Genomic DNA, 27,743 nt, shown 5'->3' with positions numbered 1-27,743 from the left:
GGATGTGGAAGGGAATTCGCCAGAAGTCAAGTCAAGTCAAGTCAATTTTATTTGTATAGCACATTTAAAAACAACCCACGTTGACCAAAGTGCTGTACATCTGATTAGGTACTAAGGAAAAAAAAAAAAGAAGTGAAGTAATTGGCCGTGATTTAATTCATGCCAGCTCGCATGGGAGCAGAAGGCTGAAGAGCCACCACCTGTGTCATTATAAAGTTATACAAAGATTATCAGAACTTATTTTCTGGCATTTCTGTATTAACCTGATTTCTTAATTAAGAGAAGACTGCCAGAGCGATCAAGGAATGGTTTGTGTTATGAGATTATTTGTCAAAAGGATAGCTTCCTTTAATAAAGCTCTGACATTTTCTATCCATCTTTCTTGACATTGGCACTTATTTAAAAACAGAAAATGCTATGGATAAACAACAGGTAATCCGTGGACAGAGGACAGAGTTATTGTTTCAAAATAAAATATCATTGACCTGAAATATTAGCTCCACAGATGCTGCTTGTGTTGGTTAATATCCCAATGTTTTTCTGTTTATTTTCAGATTTCTAGAATCTGTAGGCTTGTTGCTTTTCTCCCTATAGTTGTTTGTCTTTGAGTGTCATTGGGATGACTAGGTTCACTATTCACTATGATTCTGTAAAATTATAAATCCAAATGCTGCGCAATTACTAATTTTAGTCAATGTTAGTATAATTAGAGATAAATAAGCCTTTATCCACCATTCTAGTAAAAGCAGTGGTGATTTTTGAAGTGTTCGGTATTAATGAAAGAAATTGTGGAGTGACTAGAGGGCTAAAATAGTAACTGAGTTTAGTTATTGAAAGTGGACAGAGTCGGGGAATTGAGAATCAGCGATGGGTTCAAGGTGAAGGGGGAAAGATTTTATAGGAATCTGAGCAAACTTTTTCACACAAAGGGTGGTGGGTGTATGGAACGAGCAGCTGGAGGTGGTAGTTGGGGCAGGGACTATCGCAACGTTTAAGAAGTAATTAGACAGGTACATGGATAGATGGACATGGGCCAAGCACAGGCAAGTGGGACTAGTGTTGATGGGACATGTTGGTCAGTGTGGGTAAGTTGGGCCAAAAGGTCTGTTTCCAACCTCCATGACACTGTAGATTGATACCCAAGGATGGAAATTGCCTTGCACACAACTAGGGTCCCTGGGGAAATTGGCAGATTCACTTCAAACAAAATTACTTGCTATGATCATGTGTCAAAATGCTACTCATTTGAACATAGTTGTTAGTGTTTGTTCAGCCTCTATTATTACTTTGAATTGGAATTTAAAAAAATAAAATGCCATTTTGGCTCAATGGATGTACACTTGCCTCTTCAGTCAGTAGGCTGAGTGTTCATATTTCTCTTCCCAGTTCAAAGAATATAACATCTGACCTAGACTTATTGCACCATAATCCGTTCAACATTCTGCTGTTTTGCATTCATCATATTTATTGTTTTATCTGTCATTATCATGTATACTGTATGCTCTGACCTGTGCAAACAATGAATTTCATTGTACCCTAGTTTATAAAACATTAAACTAATCTGAATCTGACTGAGGAAAAGCTGTATTGTTGGAAATGTTGTCATAAGAATACCAAGAGGAGTCTCTGCCGAGATATTAAATGCTTTAAAATGAAAGTAGTGCTTGGCTTTTCGTGCTGCAGTCTGTGCTGAAATTCTCCACGCTTTCAATTTCTTTAGACTCGAGGGTCTTGAAAGAAAAAATGTCCAAAAGAAAATTTGCTTGAGCTTTTAACCTCATTTGTAGCCTATCTTATCCATAATAGGATATGTAATTAAACCATCAATATTTTTCTATGTCACCCAAGTTCAGTAAGGTCTAGAGGCTATTTGACTCACCAAGCGTTTCCACCCCGGACCCACAAGCCTTGGAATTAATAGGAGATCCAGTGGTTGACTTTTAGATTGTTTGGATTCCATGTTCGAAATATTTCAACAGAATTTCACAGAACCAGCCCCTCACAATGTTCCATGAAAATAGATTACGGTGAAAAGTTTGTTTTCTTTCCCAAACTTAATTGGCGTGTTGAGGGGAGGTCATCTTTTGAGGATTGGAGAAGACAGGAATGCAAGGTTATATAGGTTATATGATTCCTTAGAGGTACAAAGTCAACAGATATTTTGGTGATTCAAGTGTGGTGATCTGATTTTAAAAAACTCAAAAGGGAGATCTGGAATGGAGGAAGGGGCATACTCAAAAGTACAGCAATGGCAGTCGAATGATTGGCAGGGTGAAATACAGAGATATTAGGAGTGATGTTAAAAAACTAGGAAGCCACAGACAAATAATGGAAGTCAGTTATTAGGGAGTTTAAAGCAACATTGAAAAGTAAAAATTGAAAAGTGAATAGTGTCTGAAAGAATGGACAAAACTCACAGGCAGCAAGAACAACGTGCCAAATGATTTAAAAGATACTTTTGTTAAATTTCAATAAAAGCAAACCAAGCATTTTGGTTGCTTTTGGTAAGATACAATAAGTGGGGTAGTGATGGACCTGTATGAAACCTTTTTTGGACTGTCCTTGGTGTACAGTATATAATCAACAAACAGTATTGAAAGCTGTCATGGCCACACCTCTGAAAAGATGATCTCTGATGGCATTTGATGATGATACTTGAGAAAATAGCCTCACTGATACAAGAACCCTGGAATAACAGCAGCTTGTTTTTGTAAACTCATAGTCTAAGTAAACTAGTTTCTATAGAAAGAGAGAAAAAGGATGGAATTACGCATTTGTTATTTGTAGTGCACAGTTTTCTATCTATTATAATTTTAATTTACAGGAAGTAGAATTTAAGAAATATTTTTGCGAATAACCAGTATAGAGGACGTTTGCTAAGCAGCAGCGTGGACTGTATCTGATCGGGGATACATTTCTAGAGGTTTGATGGTTATTCTTGAAATTGTTTTTCAGAGAGAGGCTGCGGACTCACAGCATTGAATCCTCAGGGAAATTGAAGATATCACCAGAACAATTGTATGACTTCACTGCAGATGACCTCAAGGACCTTGGGGAAATAGGACGTGGAGCCTACGGTTCTGTGAACAAGATGATCCATAACCCAAGTGGACAGGTTATGGCTGTGAAAGTAAGCGTTTCAATCTACATTCTGTGATAATAAACTTAATGTGCTTAAAGATCAATAGGAAATGTATTAATTTGAGCTTTACAAACCTGTGGAAAACAACACTTAAATATTTCTTACTGGATTTTTCCTTCTCCTTATCCACGTTTTGTGCAGTGAACATTAATGTCCTAAATGTGAGCTGCGTCCAATTAATGTAAAGTAAAACCATTTCATTCCAGGAGCTTATTTTCAGTTTCAGATTAACATACTTACAGCAGTGATGTGTTTTCCATCCCTGCCTCACCCATTCTTCCACAGTAATTACATTTGGAACTCCTTTCTTTGACAAATTGTATGAGTCATTGTGGGTGGAATCTTTCATTGGATCAATGGGTTGAAAGTTTTTTAGGAACTAAAATAAAACTAAACTAAACAAATTAAACTCACTGGGTTCTTCCAAGGTGAATATATTCACTCCATTGGCATAGGAAGGAAAACGGCATTTTGCATCATGCAACATATAAATGTAGCATTATAATGTACAAATTTGTTTTTGCCGCTGAGTTTGGACTGACAAAATTATTTCATTTTAACTCTTCGGGAGGTTATGTACATTCTTAAGATGGTGATTGCAGTATTAGCAAGAGCTTAGTGCCTGTGGGCTGATCCTCTTAAATTAGTGTCTATTTATTGAGACCTTAATTCCTGATGATATAGTGCCATAGACTCCAATGTACATGAATTTGCATGTAAATGGGCTAATGTGCATTTCATACTCTAATTGAGTTTGATTACCAAATCTTGAAGTACAGGTCACTTTTGATATTTTAATATTCCCTTTTATGAAAACCTACTTAATTTATGCAGCAAACTCTATATACTCTATTTCGCATCTCAAATATCAATGCATCATTTCTCATGTTAGCATCATCAATTTTGTTTAATGTTGATCCTGATCTGTGCTGTAGGTGGAATGTAACACTGTCAGAACTCACTGAAACTATTTGCCAAGATGACGTGTTGCATCAAATGACATAATAGCTACAGCACAGGGAGCATAACATTCAGCCCATCAATCCATGCTAGTGTTATACTGCCTTCCACTTGCATCTGTCGACTTGGATAGCTTGTACATTTCCCTTAATACATATATCTGGTGTTCCCCTAAATTCACCTGTTTCTTTCAGCCACCCCATATGGAAACATCTTTCATGTTCTATTAACACTCCTAAAAAATAATTTGCTTATTTTGAGTTTATATGTGACTGTCACAGGTAATGGTTTTTAATAAATTATTCAAACACCAAATTTAATAAGACGAGAAAGTTCTAGCTTTTTATCAGCTATTCAGTTATGTATGTCTTGCACACTGGAAAAGTATTGATAGCTAATTGTGATCCTGCTATTCTGGTCATTTTCTGTCACCTGGCAGTCTGCTATGCCTGTAATTAATTTATATGTCCCCGTTCCTCTGACAAGCAAGCTGCTTTTAATAATGCCCAAAGATTCATCTGGTAGGAGAGGTTGTGTAGCACTTCAACTTAAAACAAAACTTGCTGTGACTCAAGCAGTGATAACTGAAAGACGGGTTATTATAGTGTAAGATGCAGTTTTGTCAGAAGACATTATTACAGATAAGGCCTAAAGAAAACTACAGAGTGCACAATACACACCGGCCATTGAGCCTGAACTCTGTAGCATATGTCTCTATTAGTCTCTCTTACTCAACATGGCTATTAAATAGTTTTTTTCTGTTATATTTGATTAATTCAATTAATAGAACCTGTTGTCTTTATGTATACCCTTCTTTTCCCCCCAATAGTTATAAGATGGCATTGGAATTATGAATTCCCATTGGATTGCATGACATAATTAACCTTTTAAGACATCGCTTCACTGGTGAAGCAATAAAGAACATGTTACCTAAAAGAATGTTTAAATCAGTACAGAATTATTTTATCATTTCAAAGATAATGTAACTATAAGAAAACAATATGTAGATTTTTTTGAATAATACTGAAGTGAATGTATTACAATTATTTTCTGTACAGTTTTCCACCTCTAATTAAAAATTTGGCTTAAAATGTCAAACTTTCGGTATATGTTGCTGATAAAGCAAACAGAAATATGCAGAAAAAAAGCAAATAAGGTTTAATGTTAAACTATAGTACACATTATAAGAAAAAATGAGTCAATTCAAGCTGCATAAAAAACTTTGTTGCAATATTTTTAATGTATACTCTTTTAGCGAATTCGATCAACGGTGGATGAGAAGGAACAGAAACAACTTTTGATGGATTTAGATGTTGTGATGAGGAGTAGTGATTGTCCATATATTGTTCAGTTTTATGGAGCACTCTTCAGAGAGGTGAGAAAGGGTGTTGGATCTCTGAATTTTCGGGATGGAATCGTTTTGGATAGTTTTGGTAAAATCCAAGTGAATTCATGTTCAAATGGGATATCTTTGAAGTTACCAGAAAAACCTGTACAATATATAATTAAATGGAACCCAGATTTTACAGTTAAGACATAATGATGCAAATAAAAGTAGAAAGTGATCTGAACTATCTTAATAGTTTAATTTTTGTTAGGAATTTGAAATGTATGTTAGAAAATCAAAGCAACTGTAAAAGGAATAAGACAGGATAATGTCAGTGGAACAGCAGAATACATCAACATTGAAATGGTTTTTGGGCCAAATTATTGGATGAAATAAAAGAATACTTCATTGAATCAGTAGAAGTCCATATCAATAACAAAAACATTGATAACTAAATTTAAGAGAAATAAATGTACGAAAAGGTGGTGTAAACTGAGGAGAGAAGAGAAAATAGACAATAGGTGCAGGAGTAGGCCATTCAGCCCGCACCGCCATTCACCGTGATCATAGCTGATCATCCACAATCAGTATCCTGTTCCTGCCTTCTCCCCATACCCCCTGACTCCGCTATAATTAAGAGCTCTATCTAACTCTCTTGAAAGCATCCAGGGAATTGGCCGCCACTGCTTTCTGAGGCAGAGAATTCCACAGCTTCGCAACTCTGAGTGAAAAAGTTTTCCCTCATCTCCGTTCTAAATGGCCTACCCCTTATTCTTAAACTGTGGCCCCTGGTTCGGGACTCCCCCAAGTAACTCTGACACTTGACAATGAAATGACTTGGGATCTTCCTACAGAATAAGCATTGTTGCTTTTCTTCCTCTCACCTTTTTTGGGATATCACCCAATGCTAAGAACCACCCTTTGAGAACAGAAATGGAGAGTGAGAGACCAAATTTGGATGTTTGAAAATGAGCATTTAATCAAGTTGGTTGCCAGAACACCAGGAGAAAGATGAAATAACTTTCCTGAACCTACTTAAGAATTGTTGAAATTGTATTGAACCAAAAAGTAGAAATGGGGAGATAAATGCAAGTATCAATCCATGGTGAAACAGGATTAAAAAATACAGACAAAATGGAAAGGCTTGGATTTCCTTCATATTTGCTGCTCATTCTGAGTGAAATCTAATCCCACCATACTTTCCGAATAAATATGGCAATAGCTTTTTAATCAGTAGGCATATTTGATTTAATTGAAATATAAAAACTGCAGACATCAGAAGTTGGAAAATCCTGCGACACTCTGTTTTTGTATTTCAGCAAATGCTGCCTAACCTGTTGAGCATTCCCAACATTTTCACTTTTTATATTGGAATAATATCCTCTGATTTTGTTACAAATTGATGATTGGGAATCCAGACAGCCCAAACAACCACCCCCCCCCCCCCCCCCTTGTTTATAGCAATGTGACTCGCTGCTCAATAACAAGATCCCAAAGGCACACCAAGCCACTTGTCAATCATGTCAATCACTTGTCAATTTCTGCAGGGAAATCCCAGAACCAGCCCTTGTGCTGGCTGATGATGTCACTACTTTTGTCTCATAGATGATCAGCATGGAAGACTAGAAACATAGAAAAATAGGTGCAGGAGTAGGCTATTCGGCCCTTCGAGCCAGCACCGATCATGGCTGATCATCTAAAACCGTTCCTGCTTTTTCCCCATATCCCTCGATTCCTTTAGCCCTAAGAGCTAGATATAATTCTCTTAAACATCCAGTGAATTGGCCTCCACTGCCTTCTGTGGCAGAGAATTCCACAGATTCCCAACTCTCTGGGTGAAGAAGTTTTTCCTCATCTCAGTCCTAAATGGTCTACACCTTATTCTATAACTGTGACCCCTGGTTCTGGACTCCCCCAACATCGGGAACATTTTTCTTGCATCTAGCCTGACCAATCCTTTAAGAATTTTATATGTTTCTACAAGGTGATATCTCACGGCTGTATCATTCCATGCTGGGGAGAGTAACATCAAACCCAACCCTTGCCACAAAAGAGGGCACAGCTGAGAAATATTAGCCAGATTGTAGAAGGAAAAGTAGTTGGAGAAATGTTTTCATAATTAAAGCCTGTCATTTATCTAATGGCTTGCCTTGAGTGCTTTGTCTGGATTTTGGATAAATTATATGGGCAATGTTAACCAAATTCATTCTCATTCCTGACCCTTCAACCACCCGATGGCAATTGTGATTACGTATTCTAGCCAGATTTCTTGTAAATAATCAGTATGATACTAAGATGAAAAATTTACTATTTTGTTCTGCACTTTGTTTCAATGTCAGCTAATTCTTGTTACTAAGTTACATTTTTAAACTAGGTACTGATTTTTATTCTGAAGATGTTATGTAAAATAGGTGATCATGACAGAAGTTGCAATAACTGAATATAATAATTGTTTTGCAGCATCTTTTGAGAAATATTCATGTACAATAACGCTGCAGCAAAACATACCCTGACAGGTGTGACTTTGAAGGCAGACATTTTACCTCGGTTGATTCCTAAACCCCAAAAAATATTCTGTGTGCCGAATGGTCACTTTTCAGGAGGTCAAATCTGATCATTGATTTTGTTTCTTTGCAGGGCGATTGTTGGATATGTATGGAGCTCATGTCTACCTCATTTGACAAATTCTATAAATATGTATATGGTTCATTAGATGATGTTATCCCAGAGGAAATCTTAGGCAAAATCACGTTAGCTGTAAGTTAATTTTGTTTTAATCTCTGCAATTAACGATCCATAAAGAAATACATAACTGTGCAGTGTATTTCTATTTGAATGTCAACCTACATCATAGTTTGCCAGAAAATTTGTGCATACATTTTAAAGACAAATCTATTGCACATTTAACTGTGGTAAAACAGCAGTTTGCCATTCTTTGGCACCTTTCACAGCAAAATGCTCCAATGGACTAAATACTGGTCATTTTATTTTAAAATGAACAGGTAATCAAAACTTTGCTTACTTTGAGGAGCTTTTTGAAGAGGAATGGGGATTGGGTAGATAATTCTGAAACCAGAGGCATTGATGGAGCAATCATATCATGTGGGTGCGAGGAAGGCCAGAAGCAGAAATTATGATTTTTTAAATTTTTATTTTTTGTTAGTTCAAGTGTGCTTTTTTCAAATACTAGTGTTCTAATGGCTTTATTCAACTGGGTGAAAGAGGATAATCAATCATTTTCCAGCTGGCTAGGCTATTTTGAAAGTGGTCTTTTGATTCTTAAAAGCATTCTGGAGAAATGCAAATGGCTCATTTTGTTCTTGGTAGGTTTAAGAACAGTGATTATATTTCCTTGCTGAACAAAGGAATATTTATGTTTGATAATTGGGATTGTGATCAGTATAAATGCAATATTATAATGATCCAGCACAATGCTAATATTCATCTGCTCCCTTCCAGACTGTGAAAGCACTTAACTATTTAAAGGAAAACTTGAAAATTATTCACCGAGGTAAGTGTTAAGTTATATTTCAAAAGAAAGACACCCATAACTCTCTCAAATACAATTTTTTGTCAGCAACTGTTGACAGTACGCTGCCAAACTGTATCAGAGACCCGCCCGCGTTCAACACTGACCTTGGTTGTTTTCTGTGAGGAGTTTGCACATGCAAACCCCATTGACCCCATTGGTTTCCTCCAAGTCCTCTGCTTCCTCCCACATCCTAAAGATGTGCAGATCATCAGGTTAATTGGCCACCGCAAATTGTCCCTGGTATGTAGGTGAATAGTGGAATCTGGTGGGGGAGGGAGTTGATAGAACAGGATTGGTGTAAATGGGTGGTCAATGTGGAAGCAATGGGCCAAAGTTCCTGTCTCCATGCTGTGTCTCTCAAACACAGGCTTCGAAGGGTGCTGTTTTTATTTATATTTAAATCATATATTGAATTAGCAAAAATAACAGATTCAAGAATCAGACGTGTTTAATTGTCATATGAACCGTTAACAGAACAATGAAATTCTTGGTTGCTATGGCTTAATATGCCTGTAAATGCAATAGCACCCAGATAATATTTCATCAAAAATACAATAAATGAATGACCATAATACTGCACAATCATTAGTGTTATAACTGTAGTCCGTAGTGCAGCTAAAGTCACGGTCAGTAGAAGATCACAGTCGTTGAGGTTAGTGTTGTGTAGTGTTCAAGAGCCTGATGGTTACTGAGAAGAAACTGTTCTTGAACTTGGTAGTCACGGTTTTCAGGCTCATCTATGATCTTCATGATGGTAGTCGGGAAATGAAGGCATGACTGAGGTGCGTGGGTCTTTGATATTAGCTGCCTTTTTGAGGCAGCGTTTCCTATTGATCGCTTTGATGGTGGGAACACCAAGGTATCTGTGTTAGACTGACCAGGGATTGTCTACCATTCGCTATAGTATCATTCATTCCTGGACATGTCAGTTGCCAAGTCAGGCCTAATTTACTGGATATTTGGTGTTTAATGCACCCATTAAGATGCAGCAAGAAAGAATTTCATTATTCCAGTCTGAGTGCATTTTTCCTACCATGATGATTAACCTCGAATTTTTCTACTTTATGGACCCATCTGATACTCTGTTAGTTACTCGTGTCATTTTCTTAATTCCTTTGTAAAGAGGGTTAGTTAATGTTTGGACACCACAGCATTAAAACTTCCAAAGCTAAAATTATCTAGCATTGGTTTCTGTCCTTTATCTAATCTTTTGTCTTTGTTCATATTACCTTTAACCCTCAAAGTTATCTTTTTAAATCAATATTTTGCATAACACTTGATCAGATGATTGAGATTCTACATTTCTACAAATATTCTACATTTGTAGTTCTCCCTTATCAACCTGGCCCTGAACAAACCTCAGATTTGTCCATAACTATTACCTTTACACAAAAGCATGTTGATTCTATCTAATAATATGATTTTCTAAGTGCCCTGTCATCGTGACCGTAATGTTTTCTAGTATTTTCCAAACAACTAATGTCAAGCCTACATTTGATTTCTTGCAATGCACTGTCATTGTTCTGGAATCCTGAGGAATTTGGGAGCTCTGTTCCAGTCTGTATGATATCTGCAGCCACTCCATCAGAACTAGGATATTGGGCATTTAATCAGTTATATTTACTGGTCTTCAATTGATTAATGATTTAGACTGCTGGCTGTGAAAAGAAATTCAATTGAATTTTTTTGTGGAAATATTAAAATTGGGGTGCAATCAATTCTTATTAAAGCAAACATTTTTTTTAAAGTTGATTTCTGGCTGAATGGGGTTGAAGGTTCTGGGTGAAATCTGCCATTTTCATTGTGGTTTGACTGAGTGGATGGAAGCTGTGCATTACTGCCCACATGCTATTTATATCATATCATATCATATCATATCATATATATACAGCCGGAAACAGGCCCTTCGGCCCACCAAGTCCGTGCCGCCCAGCGATCCCCGTACATTAACACTATCTTACACCCACTAGGGACAATTTTTACATTTACCCAGCCAATTAACCTACATACCTGTACGTCTTTGGAGTGTGGGAGGAAACCGAAGATCTCGGAGAAAACCCACGCAGGTCACGGGGAGAACGTACAAACTCCTTACAGTGCAGCACCCGTAGTCAGGATCGAACCTGAGTCTCCGGCGCTGCATTCGCTGTAAAGCAGCAACTCTACCGCTGCGCTACCGTGCCGCCTGAATGATGCCAAGCGTGTGGGAGTTCTCCCTTTGCATCACACATTAATGTAGGTTAATGTAGGTTAACCTACAGGTATGTAGGTTAATTGGCTGGGTAAATGTAATAAAAAAAAATTAAAAAATTGTCCCTAGTGGGTGTAGGATAGTGTTAATGTACGGGGATCGCTGGGCGGCACGGACTTGATGGGCTGAAAAAAGGCCTGTTTCCGGCTGTATATATATATGATGATATATATGATGATATGATGATTAAGTCCACCATTCCAATTACCCTGGAGAAACACTAAAGATCCAAAACTTTGATTTTTTTTTTAACAGAAATGTGCTTCCCAAATTATGAGTAGAATTGCGAGGATAGAGGAATCTCGATGTGCTAGTTTATAGAATATTGTACAAGTATTGTATGCAGTTCAAAAGCAAATAGTATGTTGAACTTTATTGCAAGGGTTAATAGAGTATGAGTGTAATGAATTCCTCTTGCAAATATTCAAGTCTTTGGTGTCTGAAGAAGGGTCTCGACCAGAAACGCCATCCATTCCTTCTCTCCAGATATGCTGCCTGTCCCGCTGAGTTATTCCAGTTTTTTGTGTCTATCTTTGGGGATTAACCTGGAATAAAGAGTATCAGAGATGTTTATTTGAATGGAGTTTTAATCTTGATTTCTCATTGAAGTTTTCGTTTTAGATGCTTAAAGAAATTGAGGCCCCTAACAATGGGATGAGAACGTGGACATGAGATATACGATTAACTTTGATCTTTAGTCTTTAGAGAGACTTTAGACTTTAGGCCCTTTGGGACACCAATGTCGTGCCGACCAGCGATCACCCCGCACTGTCCTACACACCAGGAACAATTTACAATTTTACCAAAGCCATTTAACACGTCTTTAGAATGTGGAAGGAAACCGGAGCATCCGGAGAAAACCCACGCAGTCACAGGGAGAACACAAACTCTGTCCCAACAGCACCCGGAGTCAGGATCTCTGCGGCTGTAAGGCAGCAACTGCCCCCACTGTATTGGCCCTAACCTTGTTGAATGGTTGAGCAGGTTCGGGGCCATGTGTTTTGTTCCTAATCCTATTTCTTAAATTGTGGTATTCGTTAGTAGTACTCCTCTGACCAGTGGTTTGTGCAAACTGATTATCTGGCATTCAGACCCAAGACTTATAACAAATATTACACATGTCAAAAGCGAGAACAATCAGCTGCTTTTGGTTTAGAACACGCAATTAAGTGCAGTTCTTGGATTCAAGATGACCAATATTTTACAGTTTACATATTTTAAATGGTTAAACATTTTACCTTTATCCACTGATTCTTGGAAAAGCAGTGTTTCACAGAGTAATCGGTTCTGTATAGTTGTGATGAACAGTATTTCAAGTACGTTGGATATTTGCACATTTGTTGTATTTATCCTCTGCAGTGAAATGCCTTTGCTGTGAAACATTTTAATTCTGGCTTAATTTTAAGAAACCCTTGTGTATTTAAAAACGCAGCAGTTTTATTTCATTGTGCAACCAATGTTTGTTTTGCAGATATCAAACCTTCCAATATTCTTATGGACAGAAATGGCAATATTAAACTCTGTGATTTTGGTATTAGTGGACAACTAGTCGATTCTATTGCCAAAACGAGGGATGCAGGATGTCGACCATACATGGCAGTAAGGCAAAATAATTTGGTTTTCAATTGTGTTATCCCCTAATCATCTGAGTCTTTTATTGATAATTTGTTTTTTCTATCACAAACTCCTCTTATGTGGGAAGTGGGTCCTCCCTGTTAACCCTGTGCAGGCCTCTCGATTCTAAACGCGTTAGAACCAGAGGCAAGGAGGAGATTTAACAGGCATGTGAATTTTCTGCGGATTTCCGCCTTTTTTAAATCCATTTTCCGCGCTTTTTGCATGATTTCCGCGTTTTTCACTTTGCCAAAATCACGTTTACCAACGGAGAAATCGGAACAGAAAAAAAAAGAAAATAAACGATGTATAGACTTGTAATTAACACTAGGGTTCCGCTAGAGGTCGCTAGGGGTTCCGCGAGAAATTCCCAGCGCCCTGGAAGTCTCCCTGAAAAAGTGCCACCTAGGTGGGGCAAGGCAGCCAATCTCGACCTCATCGGGACTTCCACGGCCGATCGGTGGGTTGAATTTGCAACCTGCGGCCGGGGCTCTGGAACTCCAGCCCAGCTGGAGCCGGCAAATCTATCCCCATAGCTAACTTCCTTGGCCGGCTGGATAAACCAGCAAAGCTCTGGAACCAAGAGTGCCAGAAAATCAGTGGTGGAACTGTAATGAGTAAATATTAAATTTAAGTGCAAGATTATATAACTAAATTAATTAAACTGGGGTTAAAATATAAAACACAGCAGAAAAGCCAATTATGACCTTTTTCATTTTTCTCTTTTTTTTAACCTCACTCACATGCCTGATTTAATCAGAGTAGCATACTCCATTGCAACCTGTCTCTCCTCATAACCAAGCAATCTTCAACCCTGAAAGTAACCTCATAATTCTCTGCACCATCTTTTCTTCTATCTGTAATGTGATGATAGACCTGTATATCTTAGCCATGACCTAATAAGCATTTTAACATGATCTCTTGAATTCAATGCCTCACCAAAAAAAAAGCACATCCCCTTGCCTCCTTAACCATCTCTTCTACTTGTGCTGGAACCTTCACGGCTATGTTATTCTATTTTTCCTTGCATTTCTCCAGATTGAGTTTTGCTTACTGACATTTCCTTTTCTCCCCACCCCTCCACCTGGTTCCACCTGCCCATCATCTCCTCCCTCCCCACCCCCACGAAACCAGTTCCACCTCTCCCCATACTGCTGTTTTTGGGCAATCTTCTTTCCACCCAGTCAGCATCATATGCAGTACAGCAGGGAAGCGGACCTTTGGATAAAGGTCCACTGATATCTTCCGATAACTTATAACTTCCTATATCACTATTTAACCATTCTGTCAATTTTACTGAAGTTTGAAAAATTCTTGATCACGCCCTTGCAATTGAGTCAAGGTAGTTGTGACAGCAAGAAATCTAACCCGTAATTCTGTGGAACTCCAATATGTAAAGACTTTTAGCGACATAAAGCATTACTTGTTGCATTCTATAACCGGGAGACTTTTGGATTGATCTTGCCACTGTGCCATCTCTTTCCTATGGTATGAATATGTTCTTATTTCCTTATGACAATAATGAGCAAAGTCTCCTATGCTTGTTTTCCCTGTTTGGTTGAGTTCAGACCAAAATGTACACTGATCTGTATGCCAGTGAGTTGAATAATTTAAAGACTGAAATTTCTACTAAAGTTCAATAGACAATAGGTGCAGGAGGAGGCCATTCGGCCCTTCGAACCAGCACCGCCATTCAATGTGATCATGGCTGATCATTCTCAATCAGTACCCCGTTCCTGCCTTCTCCCCATACCCCCTGACTCCGCTATCCTTAAGAGCTCTATCCAGCTCTCTCTTGAATACATTCAGAGAATTGGCCTCCACTGCCTTCTGAGGCAGAGAATTCCACAGATTCACAACTCTCTGACTGAATGTCACAAATGATATTGTCGATTGTTTTAAAACTATCATAACCTAGTTTTATTTTTGAGTATTTTATACTCTTTACAGTTGATGTGAGGAAAACATTGTGATTATGTCCATTCTTGTTAAAATACCAAATACAAAGTTAAAATTACAAATGATTTTTAAACAGTGGTGCAGCTGATAGAGCTGCTGCCTCACAGCTCCAGAGACCCGAATTAAATCCCAACCTTTGGTGCTAGGGAAAAGTTTGCACATTAGTGGGTTTCCTCTGGGTGCCCTAGTTTCCTCCCACGTCGCAAAGACATGTGGGTTTGTAAAGTGTGTAGGAAAAAAAACTGCAGATGCTGATTTAAATCGAAGGTAGACACAAAATGCTGGAGTAACTCAGCGGGTCAGGCAGCATCTCTGGAGAGAAGGAATGGGTGACGTTTCGGGTCGAGACCCTTCTTCAAACTTATCTACCTGGGTTTGTAAGGTAATTGCCCGCTGTAAATTACCCTTAAAAGTAGTTATAGAGAATGGATACTAAAGTGGAATAACATTAATCTGGTGATCAGTGGACATTGTGCGATGAAGGGTCTGCTTTCATGTTGTATCTCAAAACTTAATTAGCTTTGTCTACAGTTGAATTCCATAACATTCTCACTTGTGGGTCTTGGCTACTAACCTTTTGGATAGGCTGTCAGAGCGATAATGTGTCAGAAGCGGTTTCGTTCCTGAAAGCAAAATTAGAAGTGTACTTAAAACTGTGTTCCTGCCATTCCAGAAGGAACATCTCTAATGCTGTCTGAAGTGATGAATGAATGGTAAAGTAATGAGTCCAGTTATAAATATGAACTTAATAGTTACAGATTGAACAGGCATATAAAATGTAAGATTTATCATAAAATATTGGCATTGATTTTTTAGAACTGTACCAATAGTTAAATTGTCTACAGAAGTATATTTTTGTGTAATTTTGCATCTTGCAATTTTTTTAAATATATTTTGGGAAAAAATCTGTTTGCAGATAAAAGTGGATGGGATTGTAGATGGTGAGGATGGTTGTCAAAAATTGCAGCAAGATCTTGATTATTTGGACAGGTGGGCTGCGGAATTGTTGATGGAGATTAATACAGATAGGTGCAAAGTGGTACAATTTGGAAAGTCAAACAAGAGTAGGACCTTCACAGTAAATGGCAGGGCTCTGGGAATGTTGTCGAGAAGAGGGATCGAAGAGTGCAGGTACATAGTTCCTTGAAAGTGGTGCCACAGGTAGATAGGATGATCAAGAAGGCTTTTGGAATGTTGGCCTTCATCAGTCAGCGTATTGAGTACAGAAGTTCTGTACGGAAGAGTACAGTAACAAATAGTCAACGGGAATCAGAAGAACCAATATGCCAGGACATTGCAGCTGCAAGTCAAATAAGGTTGTTTATCAGCCAGAGTATTGAACATAGAAGTTGGGAGGTGATGTTGCATTTGTATAGGACATTGGTGAGGCATCATTTAAAGTATTGTGTTCAGTTCTGGGCACCGTGTTAGAGGAAAGATATTATCAAGCTGGAAAGGGTACATAGAAGAGCTACGAGGATGTTGCCAGGACTAGAGGGTCTGAGCTAAAGGCAGAGGTTGAGTAGGCTGGGACTCTATTCCTTGGAGCACGGGAGGATGAGGGGTGACCTTTTAGAGGTGTATAAGATCATCAGAGGAATAGATCAGGTAGATGCACAGAATCTCTTGCCCAGAGTGGGTGAATCGAGGACCAGAGAACATAGGTTTAAGGTGAAGGTGAAAAGATTTAATAGAAATTTGAGGGTTATCTTTTTCACGCAAAAGGTGGTGGATGTATGGAACAAGCTGCCAGAGGAGGTAGTTGAGGCAGGGACTATCCCAACATTTAAGAAGCAGTTAGACAAGCACATGGATAGGACGGGTTTGGTGGGGTATGGAACAAATGCTGGCAGGTAAGACTAGTGTAGCTAGGACATGTTGGCCGGTGTGGGCAAGTTGGGCCGAAGGGCCTGTTTCCACACTGCATCACTCCATGACTCCATAAGTTCAGAGGTTATGTTAGTTGTGCAAGACATTGGTGAGGCCACATTTAGAGTGTTATGTTCAGTTTTGATCACTTTGTTATAGGAAAGATGTTAATCTGGAATGGGTGCAAGAAGATTTACAAGGATGTTGCCAGGACTCGGACACGGGCTATAGGGAGAGAGAGGTTGAGCAGGCTAGGACTTTATTCCTTGGAGTGCAGGACGATGAGGGGGTGATCTTCTAGTGGTGTATATGATCATGAGTGGAATAGAAAGAGGAGATAGTCTTTTTCCCAGAGTTGGGGAATCAAGAACCAGAGGACATAGGTTTAAAGTGATGGGGGGGAAAGATTTAATAGAAAGCGGAGGGGCAATTTTTTTTACACAAAGGGTGGTAGGTATATAGAACGAGTTGCCAGAGGAGGTAGTTAAGGTAGATACTATCACAATGCTTAAAAAACATTTGGGCAAGTACGTAGGATAGGTTTAGAAGGAAATGGGCCAAACATGGGCAGGTGGGACTAATGTAGCTGGGACATGTTAGTCCAAGTGGGCAAGTTGCGCGGAAGGGCCTGTTTCCACGCTCTATGACTATCAATGTGACTCTCAAAACTCTCAAATGGACTTTTGAATGGCAATTAGTTGGACAAATTCTTTGGAAGTTTTGTTGATTCACCTTGCCCAAGTCTTTTGTTTGGATTGTTTCAGATTTTTGCAGAAACGAACTTTTCTAAAATTAGATGTATTTTATATCACTCGATTCATTTGTTATCTAACTGGACAGAGTCGGCAAATAGATCTATGTATTCCTGTGCATTAATCAAAAAATGTTGGCACGCAGTTACACCAAGAACCCAGCAGTGCAGAAAATCTATTTACAACCTTTGAAAAGCCATCATGGATGTCAAGAGGAAAATTTGGACCAAGTTGGAGGAGAGATGGTCAAGAACTTCAATTTCTTAGGTGTAAATATCACCAACAATCTGTCCTGATGAGTCCCATGTTAACCACACAGACCCCCGTCGATTGTGACAAGTCAGGCGCATTATATAACGGTTGTAAAGTGAAGTCAGCCGTATCACTGAAGACAGTGCATACCTCCCCGATGAGATTAGTGAATTCTATGCTGGCTTTGATCAGAAGGTCTGTGAAATTATGTAATCTGTGTCGACCATCGGGCGCACCTGCACCTGTGGTCACTGTTTCAGATGTCGGGTCAGCCTTGCTGAGAGTGAACCCGCGGAAAGCGACTAGTTCAGATTGATTCCCAGGCCTTGTCCGCAGGACCTGTGCTGGCAGGAGGATTCACGGACACTCTTAACCTCTCACTACTCCATTCGGAGGTTCCCGTCTGCTTTAAGAAGACCACCAACATCCTAGTGCTAATTGGGATGCATCACAGCCTGGTTTGGCAAAAGCTCTATCTAAGACTGCAAGAAATTGCTGAGTGTTGTGTATGTGGCCCAGTCCGTCGCACAAATGAGACCCAACCTCCCCCAAAAACCTCCATGTACCTTTCATGCTATTTCAGGAAACCAGCCAACATAATCAAGGACCATTTCCTTTTCCTCCTCCCCTTCGATAAATCCACAATAAAAACATTGTCAAATCTCAAAATTATATCCGTTTCTTTGGAATTCATGTCATATTTCATGTGTACTGCAAATTGCTTGAAATTATTTTCTAAGAATCATCAGGGATGTCTTGAGCTTTTTAACAGTTGGTATTTAATCTTTGTATTTACATTAAAAGGCGAGACTGCATATTAAGCAATATTGGAAGTGAGCATGAAAAGGAGTTTCTGTGCTCTTATCTAGGTAAGATGCACAGCATTCTCAGGTTCATTGTTTGATATGTGCTGAGTTACCAATCTTGTCTTGGGTTGTTTTTGTTGTATTTGGCTTCAGTTTTGTTCTTCAAGACAGTGTTAAGTAATTTGCTAAGATTTATGCTGCTGATTGTCTCTTTCCTGAAACTCCTTGTGACTGTACAAATTGTTAGCTGCTAATATTGATTGAAGTACATTTACTGCTCGTCCAATTTGAATGATAAAGTTTCTTGTTACTTTGGTTCCCATTTAAATTTGGAATTGCTAATTATATATATATTTTTTAGCTGTATATCATATTCACAGTTGATCTGGCCTTCTCCCCCCTGTTCTTGATAAAATCAGAACATTTTGTGGCTGCAGGACAGTATCATGTTCAACAAACATGTTGGTGATAATGTCAGATTTTCAGCGGTATGAACAAAAATTGTAGTTGTGCAGTTGATCTGGAGTTTTATTGTTGTCACTGTTGTTACTGATGTCATGAAGGGATATTTTCTATTTGCAAATAGTATTATTAAAGCATGCAGACTATGGCTTGGTTTAAGGGGTGACCTATAGTTTCCCACCTAATCTGGTAATCTTCCACATGGTCCTGCTTTTATATTTGTGCCTAATGAATAAATGTCAACGTTTATTATGCGACTTGGTCTTTCCTAGTCCAAGTGAGCTCTGGAAAAAGGCATGTCCCCTATTGTAATATTCTGCTTCCTGGTTGATACAATAATTTATTTAAAATAAAACCAAGTGGGGAAAATATTTTGCATATGAACCTGACATTTCCTGTGTTTTCTTTTAACTTTAAATATTGTAAGGTAATTAATGTAAATAATAAAATATAATTTGAAGTATCTGGACTTAAGTTGAAACATTTAATGGTGTTTATTAATTGTAAGTAATCCTTTTATTTGTAGTAAGCACAATGCTGATGTTATTTTCATCTTTACTGGAAGAATTTTGAAGCCAAGTCGGCTTTGTATTTACTAAGTGTAGACATGACCTAAGCTTTGGAACCAAGTACTTTATTGTTGGCTCAGTATCAACTGATGTAATATTCTAAATTTGGGCAGTAGAAGCCCTAAAATGAGATGACATAATTCGCTCTATTCAACTTCTGAATGAGTGAGCAAAGGTATTTTTTCATCTTGAACTACTCAAGTATTGAGATGACATCATTGGCATCTCTTTGATAAAGTAGATTTTGCTCACTGCATTAAAATTTCAGGAATTGCTCTGTACTATGGTGATGTCAGCAGTCTGGATTATAGCCATGCTGCCTCAGTTGCTGTGGAAAGATCATGCAGTATTGACTGGTTATAGATGTCTATGTATTCACCGTTCTGAAGATATGTAGTTTATTCAAAATTTATTTAATGATTGTATTTAAATATTTAACGAACATGTGAAATAATATTGGCACTGAGAAATGTGGAACACAGTTCAATTTTAAAGCAATTAATGGCAAGCTTCTAAACATTATAAGGTCAGCAAGGACTGGATGAAATACCCTACATTTTTGGTACTGTAAAATTCCTTTAATAACTAGCTCTTTGACCATTTGGAAATCCCGACTGGTTCAGTATCTGGGCCACCAGTAATTTTGCTATGCACACTGGATCCCTTGTCATGCTCTCCTTGGCTCTCTATATATTTAATGCATCCTTTTCCATTGCTCCCACTTCTTAGATGAATAAAGACATCAGTTATGGCATTCCATGAGTTTTTACATTGTTCAATCCCTCTAGCTAAAAAAAATTTTTGTTGCAATCTTTAAGGTAATTTTTAATGTTGCCCAGTGTTGTCCTACATTGCTGTTTGTTCAGATTTATATTGGGAAGTCCTATCCTGAGACTCTCAGAATTGTTTTTCACCAGTGTTACCATTTTTGTCATACTTTCAACTTCAGTATCATCTTGAAGTGCATTAAATCATAATTACTATCATCCAGATGGTATCCTTGTTCTATTTCTCATCTCTCCATTGTTCATTGGGGCGGCACAGCGGTAGAGTTGCTGCCTTCGAGCACCAAGGAACTGGGTTTGATCCTGACTACAGGTGCTGTCTGTACATTCTCCCTGTGACGGCGAGGGTTTCCTCCGAGATCTTTGGTTTCCTCCCACACTCCGAAGGCTTGTAGGTTTATTGGCTTCTGTAAATTGTCCCCAGTGTACAATAAAACTAGTGCATGAGGATTGCTGGTAGGTGCGGACTTGGCGGCTGATGGACCTGTTTCCACACTTTATCTCTAAAACTAGCCATTCCATGCTGCTAGATAAAAAATGAATCTGCTTTCATGGTCATATTACATATTGGATAGGTGGTGGGTGACGTGTTGGTAAAAATTTTATTTTATAAAAATTTGTGTTGTACACGTCAAGGCACACATGATAGACTGCTGTTTTCCAAAAAATGGCTAATGTAGGAGCCATCGTTCCAGCTTAGGCAGATTTTACGATGAATCACTCCTCGGGAAGTTCAGAGAACTTGCCTTTGTAAGAGACGAAGTGTGAGATCTTATCTGAACTGGAGTGATTCATCGTAAAATCTGCCTAAGCTGGAACGATTTATTGGAATTTACTCTTCAGAAGGTTCAGAAAGCTTGTCTTCGCAAGAGACGAAGGCTACGAAAGTTTACTGACCAGGGAGAGGTTTATTGCCAAAATCTTTCTACTGCTGAATTGTACAAGCAGTTCGCGGAAGCTGAAGCATTATATCTGTCTCTCAGAGTTATTTGAAGAGAATTAGCTCTTGGATAGAGACTGTGGGGTAAAAACAGCAGAAATCGTAGTCTGCTTTAAATTGGTTTTTCTGTGTGAGATAACAAAATCTGTTTTCGAATGATCAAGAGCTTGGAATGTGAACAGCGTAGCAACGACCTTGGGAGTCCCTTGTTACCAAGTCTTTTTTTTTAAATACCTAAGAGATAAGGCGAACCAAAAGGACATCTGGTGTTCATTAACAAATTCAGAATGTCTGAAATTAAATCTGACGTTCAGTTACAAGGTGCGATAGCGGAACACGGCCAAAAGTGGAAAAAAGGGCCATTAAGCTTACTCAAATTGGCAAAGACATGGCTTATGCAAGCAATGAGAAGCTGAAAAGACGTAAATATAAGATGGCTGAGAAGACCATGGAAAACATCAAAGAGCTAATAAAATCAGGAAGGAAGGCAGAGGTGCAGTTCAATCTGAATCATCTTAACCACCTCAAGGACAAAATCTACGGAATCTATGAAACATTGAGACTGCTACAATTAGCACCAGAAGAATGGGATAAGCAAGAGAAATGGATGGGGCAGGTGGTCGAAAGTCTCGATGGACTTAACCAAGATGTTGTTGAATGGCTAAGCCAAGTAGGTCATGAGGCTGTACCCTCCAATGTTGAGGGCGCCTTATGCTAGGGTGGCGATGACGCAGACTCCGTCGGACCTGGAGAGAGTGCTTCAAATATTTCGACCTCTAAGTTGAGCATCAAATCTCGTGCATCTTCGACGTGTTCTGCTCGTAAGGAGGCCGAGGCCAAAATGGCCGTTCTTGCTGAACAGGCTGCCTTCATGGAAAGGATGCATGAGATTGAGGCACAAGAATGGCAATTACAAGAAGAACGGAAGAGAAGACAACTGCAAGAAGAGGAAGATTGGAGAAGGGAGAGCGATCGATTGAAAAGACAGAAGGAACAATTGAAACTAAGTGCTGAAGTGGCGAACACCAAAGCTAAACTTAGTGTACTTGCGCTCCAAGATCAAGAAGCAGCTCTATAGTATCTGATAGGATGAGTTGTTATCCAGGAAGAGGAGCTGCCCAAAGCCAGTTGCCAGTTGGACGGGAACCATCCGTGACTGAACCCTGGCATGAATGGGAGCCACAGGTTGCTAGACTGAAGCAAACAACCTGGAGACCATTGGTTAAAGCTAGTGGCATGGCACACTTTACCCCACATCCTCTTCAAGGACGGGCGGCAGGGTTTCATAAACTGAGGGATGAGCAGGGGCGTGCTGGCACTAAATCCCCAGAACATCATGATGGAGACCGAAGTAATATGTGTGACCTATTACGGAAGCAAAATCAAATCACCGAACTTCTGACTAAACAAAATCTTTCTTCTACCCTACCATCAAGAGACATTCCTGTGTATGATGGTGATCCCTTGCAATATCAACCTTTTATCAAGGCATTTGAGAGAGGAGTAGAAAGGAAGACTGACGATGAAAGTGATCGTTATCATTTCTGGAACAATATACTAAAGGGCTAGCCAGAGAATTACTTCGTAGCTGTCAACATTTGCCTCCCGGCCAGAACTGTACAGAGGCAAGAAGATTGCTTAAAGAGCATTTTGGCCATGAGCGGAAGATTGCCGCCACTTGTATATCCAGAGCATTGGCCTGGCCTACCATCAAACCAGGTGATATAAAGGCTTTGCAACCGTTCTCATTATTCCTTAAAGGTTGTTGCAATGTGATGCAGCAGCTGAAATACATGGATGAAATGATCGTTCACTCCAATATGATGACCATCCTTCGAAAGCTGCCTTACAAGCTCAGAGAAAGATGGAGAGATTGGTCATATGAAATCCAAAGAACCGAGAAACATTCGCCTGTGTTTCCCGATTTGGAAAACTTCATAAAGGTACAAGTGGAGATATTAGCGGATCCACGTTTTGGGAATATTGATGAGGTTAAAACACCAGCAGTTGCTAAAGGCCCTACCTTCGGTAAGTCAAGAGAGAAGCCAAGGATGACCAAAAGCAGTTTTGCTATGGCTGCCGAACCCATGGCCCAAGGGAACCTGACAACTAAAGGAGAGAAAGCTGACCCACCTATCGGCAAGCAGTAAGATCCTTGTCTGTTTTGCAACATGAGGGGTCACACACTGGAGAAGTGTCGGCAGATCAAAAAGAAGGAACTAAAGGAGAGAAGAGAATTTATAAAGGAGAAGAGAATTTTTTTCTGATTTTTTAAAGAAGGTCATATGAGCAGAAATTGCAAGAATCATTTGACTTGTGCTGTAGGCAAAGGAGAGCATCCTGAGATACTTCATTTTGAACAGAAGGACAAAGAAAGGAAACCCGGGCAGCCAGCCTAGGAAAAGGCGAGCCAGAGTGATGCCACTCCTCTTTCTCCGATGTGTGGACATATCGGGGCCGGTGAAGAAACTTGCATCTTCTCGATCGTACCAGTGCAAGTGAAGAGCTACAATGGGAGCACGGTGTTGAAAAAGTTTGCTTTCTTGGATGGTGGAAATTCGGTTACTTTCTGCACCAAAAGCCTGGTAAGAAGGCTGAAGGTCTCAGGACAAAAGAAGAGGTTTACCCTGCATACCATGAATCAAAAAAAGTCTATAACCAGTTGTGTTATTTCAGGTTTGGAAATATCTGGTCTGGACAGCAATGATCTTGTTCAACTACCAGACGTGCTTACCAGTAAAACCATTCCTGTCTCACGGTCAAACATTCCAAGACAGGAAGACCTGGAGCAATGGCCTTATTTGAAGAATATGAAGCTAACTGAAATAGACTCTGGTATTGATTTACTCATCGGAACTAATGCTTCTAAGGAATTGGAACCTTGGGAAGTGGTCCACAGCAAAGAGGATGGACCATTCGCCATGAAAACCTTGTTGGGAAGGGTTGTTTGTGGTCCACTGAGAGAGGACCACGACAACAGCGTTGGAAAAGGCTTTCCTACAGCAGTTATTAATCGAATATCCGTTGTTAATCTGGAGGAACTTCTGGTCAAACAATACAACCATGACTTCAATGAAGAATCCAGCAAGGATAAGGAAGAAATGTCGAGAGAAGAGGTAAAGTTCATGGATATTATAAATCGTTCGGCAAGGATGACAGATGGACATTATTGTTTGGGCTTACCTTTCAAGCAGGAGAATACCAGCATGCCTAACAATCGTTGCATTGCAGAGCAGCGTATCCAGAGCTTGAAACGCGAGTTTAATAAGGATGAAAAGTTTTGCAGTGAATACACATCTTTCCTCACGGAAATGATCGATAGTGGTTATGCTGAAAGGGTACCAATGGACCAGCTGAACCGTAATGATGGGAAACTCTGGTACATCACTCATCACGGGGTGTATCACTCGAAGAAAGGAACCATAAGAGTGGTCTTTGACTGTGCGGCAGTCTTTAAGAGGACATCACTTAACTGCCAGCTGCTACAAGGTCCAGACCTAACTAACTCGCTCATTGGAGTTCTCATCAGATTCAGACAACAGCCGGTTGCTTTGATGGCGGATATTAAAGCAATGTTTCATCAGGTCAGGGTATCGGAAAAGCATGTTGACTATCTGCGATTTCTGTGGTGGCCCGACGGTGATGTGCAGCAAGATCTTGTGAAATACCGGATGAAGGTACATCTTTTCGGAGCCGTGTCGTCACCAAGTTGTGTAAACTTTGCATTGAGAAAGACTGCTGAGGACAACAGAGCACACTTTTCGGAAGAGGTGGTAGACACGGTGAAGAACAACTTTATATGTGGATGACTGTTTGAAGTCTATGCCTTTGGAACTAGAAGCAGTCCGGATGGTAAAAGACCTGACTGACATCTGCCAAATGGGAGGATTTACGCTATCGAAGTGGATCAGTAATAGCCGTGCTGTACTGGCATCCATTCCTCAAGCAAGTAGGGCTAAAGAGATCAAGGAGTTGGACTTGGATCAGGACAATCTGCCGATGGAGAGAGCACTAGGATTGTACTGGTGCTTGGAAACCGTTAGGTTCAAGTTCAAAATTGCTGTACAGGAATGACCATGCAACAGACGTGGCATCCTGTCAGTAGTTGGCTCTATTTACGATCCTTTAGGATTTCTAGCACCATTTACTCTGCCTGCCAAGTTGATTATGCAGGAACTCTGCAAGGAGAAGCTTGGTTGGGATGACGATATACCCCAAACTTTCCATCAGAAGTGGACAGGATGGCTGACAGATCTTGACACGATTGCGGAGTTTGAGGTGGACGGGTAAGCGTTATAATGGGTACGGCCAGAGTGGCACCATTAAAACAGATGACGATTCCCAGAATGGAGCTTCCAGCGGCAGTCTTAGCTGTTAAAGTTAATGTAATGCTGCAAAAAGAATTACAGCTCCAACCGGACAAATCCGTTTCCTGGACCGATAGCACAACAGTGCTTAAATACATCAACAACGAAAACAAACGCTTTCAGACGTTTGTAGCTATTAGAATCGCTTTCGTGAGGATGTTACTGACGTATTGCAATGGAGATATGTTAGTACACAGGAAAATCCCGTAGATGAAGCCGGAGGACTAACGACAGACCGCTTCTTAAACTGGAAAAGAAGGCTGAAAACTCCTGGCTGATGCACAAAATATTGGAGACCATACCGGATGCATGTGGGCACCATTCAGCTGCAGACTAAGAACAATATCTTGGAAAGACCGATAACTAAGATATGTCTGCTACTGGAAGCTGATACTTGACTTAACATGGACTGATGATTTTGTTGATTGAATAAATACTGTCATAGATTAGACGCCAATGCATGCCTTTTGATTATGTATGGAGTTTTTTCTTTGGCTCCTCTTTTTTATATTAGTAATTGTTGCGCTATACACTTATAACAATTAGGGGCCGGTGTGTAGGAGCCACTTTTGTGTTTTGGAGTTATTTTTGCATATTATTATTACCTTGTATCCTGTTGTAGTTTGGACACTATAGAGTTAATGCGATGCTTACGTGTGGGCTGGGCGAAGCTAGAGTTAAGGGAGTTTGGGACGTGCTGGCAGTGTGAGCCGAGAAGGTGCTGACAGAGGTTCAGCCAAAGGTTCCGCCAAAAGTATCATTTGCCAAGATGTAATCGGTTATAGATCTTATTGACAAGAAGATGAATACAGATTTCCGCCGAAGATAAATCTGGCAGTTCGTATCGATTGCATAGCCTGTGGTAAGATATGGAATTTTACCTAGCAAATCAATAACCAGTCAATGACAAGAGATATGCCAATATGTTATATTGCGACTTCAAATAAAAGACGACTAACTAATTCAAACGTCGAGAAGGTCTCTGTTATTGTTATTGCTGGAGTCATTAAGCTTATCGTTTCACCCGCTCTATGCAACTGGCACCTTGGGAGCTAATTGATAGACAGGAAGCTGGCCGCTACAGCTAATGTTATTCAACTGTTTGTTCATTGATGTGCATTAGTCAAAGTTTTATTGGTGTCAGCTGAGAGAGATGTTGCTCAGCATATCCGAAGAACTCTTTGCTCCTGGGAATTTTATTAAACGACACATTTGCAATGTGATAATTCAGTATTGAACTGATATGTTAACATGCTTTGTAAGCAAGGTTCTGTAGTGGGGTTTATGCTTAAGTTGTGTGTAAATTTCAAAATGGCTGAATGCTGAGGATCTGTTCCATTTATTCAATTGCATGGAGTATATCAGAAGTGGTTTTCTAATGGCATCAACAACATCAGAGCCCATATGCTCAGATAATTCTGCTCAGAGTACCCCATGTATGCAAAATCAAGTGTCGGATTAATTAGAAGAAATTATCTGAGTGCCTGTGCACTAATTAAGCTCCCAGTGCTTTCTCTACTATGTTTACTGGTGTAACTCAATAATGTTGATGTGTTAAGTTTAACTAGACCAAGTGGACCCGTTGGGCCCAAACCTCTCCTGCATTGGTGTAGCACCCTCGACTCCCCCTCTTCCACCCCCACTCCGCCCCTCTCCTCTCCCCCCCTCCTCCTTCCCTCTCTCCCTCCCCTCTTCCCTCTCCCCCAACTCCCCACTTCCCTCTCCCCTTCCCTCTCCCTCTTCCCTCTCCCCCTTCCCTCTCCCCCTTCCCTCTCCCCCTTCCCTCTCCCCCTTCCCTCTCCCCCTTCCCTCTCCCCCTTCCCTCTCCCCCTTCCCTCTCCCCCTTCCCTCTCCCCCTTCCCTCTCCCCCTTCCCTCTCCCCCTTCCCTCTCCCCCTTCCCTCTCCCCCTTCCCTCTCCCCCTTCCCTCTCCCCCTCCCTCTCCCACTCCCCCCACCCCCTCTCCCTCTCCCCCCACCCCCCTCTCCCTCTCCCCCCATCTCCCTCTCCCCCCACCCCCTCTCCCTCTCCCCCACCCCCCTCTCCCCCCACCCCCTCTCCCTCTCTCCCATCTCCCTCTCCCCCCACCCCCCTCTCCCCCCACCCCCCTCTCTCCTCTCCCCCCACCCCCCTCTCTCCCGCTCCCCCCACCCTCTT

At 40.1% G+C, this 27,743-nt stretch overlaps 1 protein-coding gene across 3 annotated transcripts in view; it reads left to right on the top strand.

Moving 5' to 3' along the window:
• The window catches only part of LOC144594446 (dual specificity mitogen-activated protein kinase kinase 4-like), a 120,583-nt gene that overhangs the window by 74,377 nt on the left and 18,463 nt on the right, over positions 1 to 27,743 (top strand). For all 3 annotated transcript variants that reach the window (XM_078400934.1, XM_078400933.1, XM_078400932.1), the window contains 5 exons: positions 2,956 to 3,130; positions 5,358 to 5,477; positions 8,067 to 8,186; positions 8,889 to 8,940; positions 12,684 to 12,811. In XM_078400934.1, the coding sequence (XP_078257060.1) occupies positions 2,956 to 3,130; positions 5,358 to 5,477; positions 8,067 to 8,186; positions 8,889 to 8,940; positions 12,684 to 12,811 (595 nt within the window). The remainder of the gene's footprint in view (positions 1 to 2,955; positions 3,131 to 5,357; positions 5,478 to 8,066; positions 8,187 to 8,888; positions 8,941 to 12,683; positions 12,812 to 27,743) is intronic.

This window comes from Rhinoraja longicauda, chromosome 6 (genome assembly GCF_053455715.1).
Source record: "Rhinoraja longicauda isolate Sanriku21f chromosome 6, sRhiLon1.1, whole genome shotgun sequence".
NCBI lineage: Eukaryota > Metazoa > Chordata > Chondrichthyes > Rajiformes > Arhynchobatidae > Rhinoraja > Rhinoraja longicauda.
Note: the sequence above shows the minus strand (reverse complement) of the source record. Positions and strands in the feature narration are given on the sequence as shown.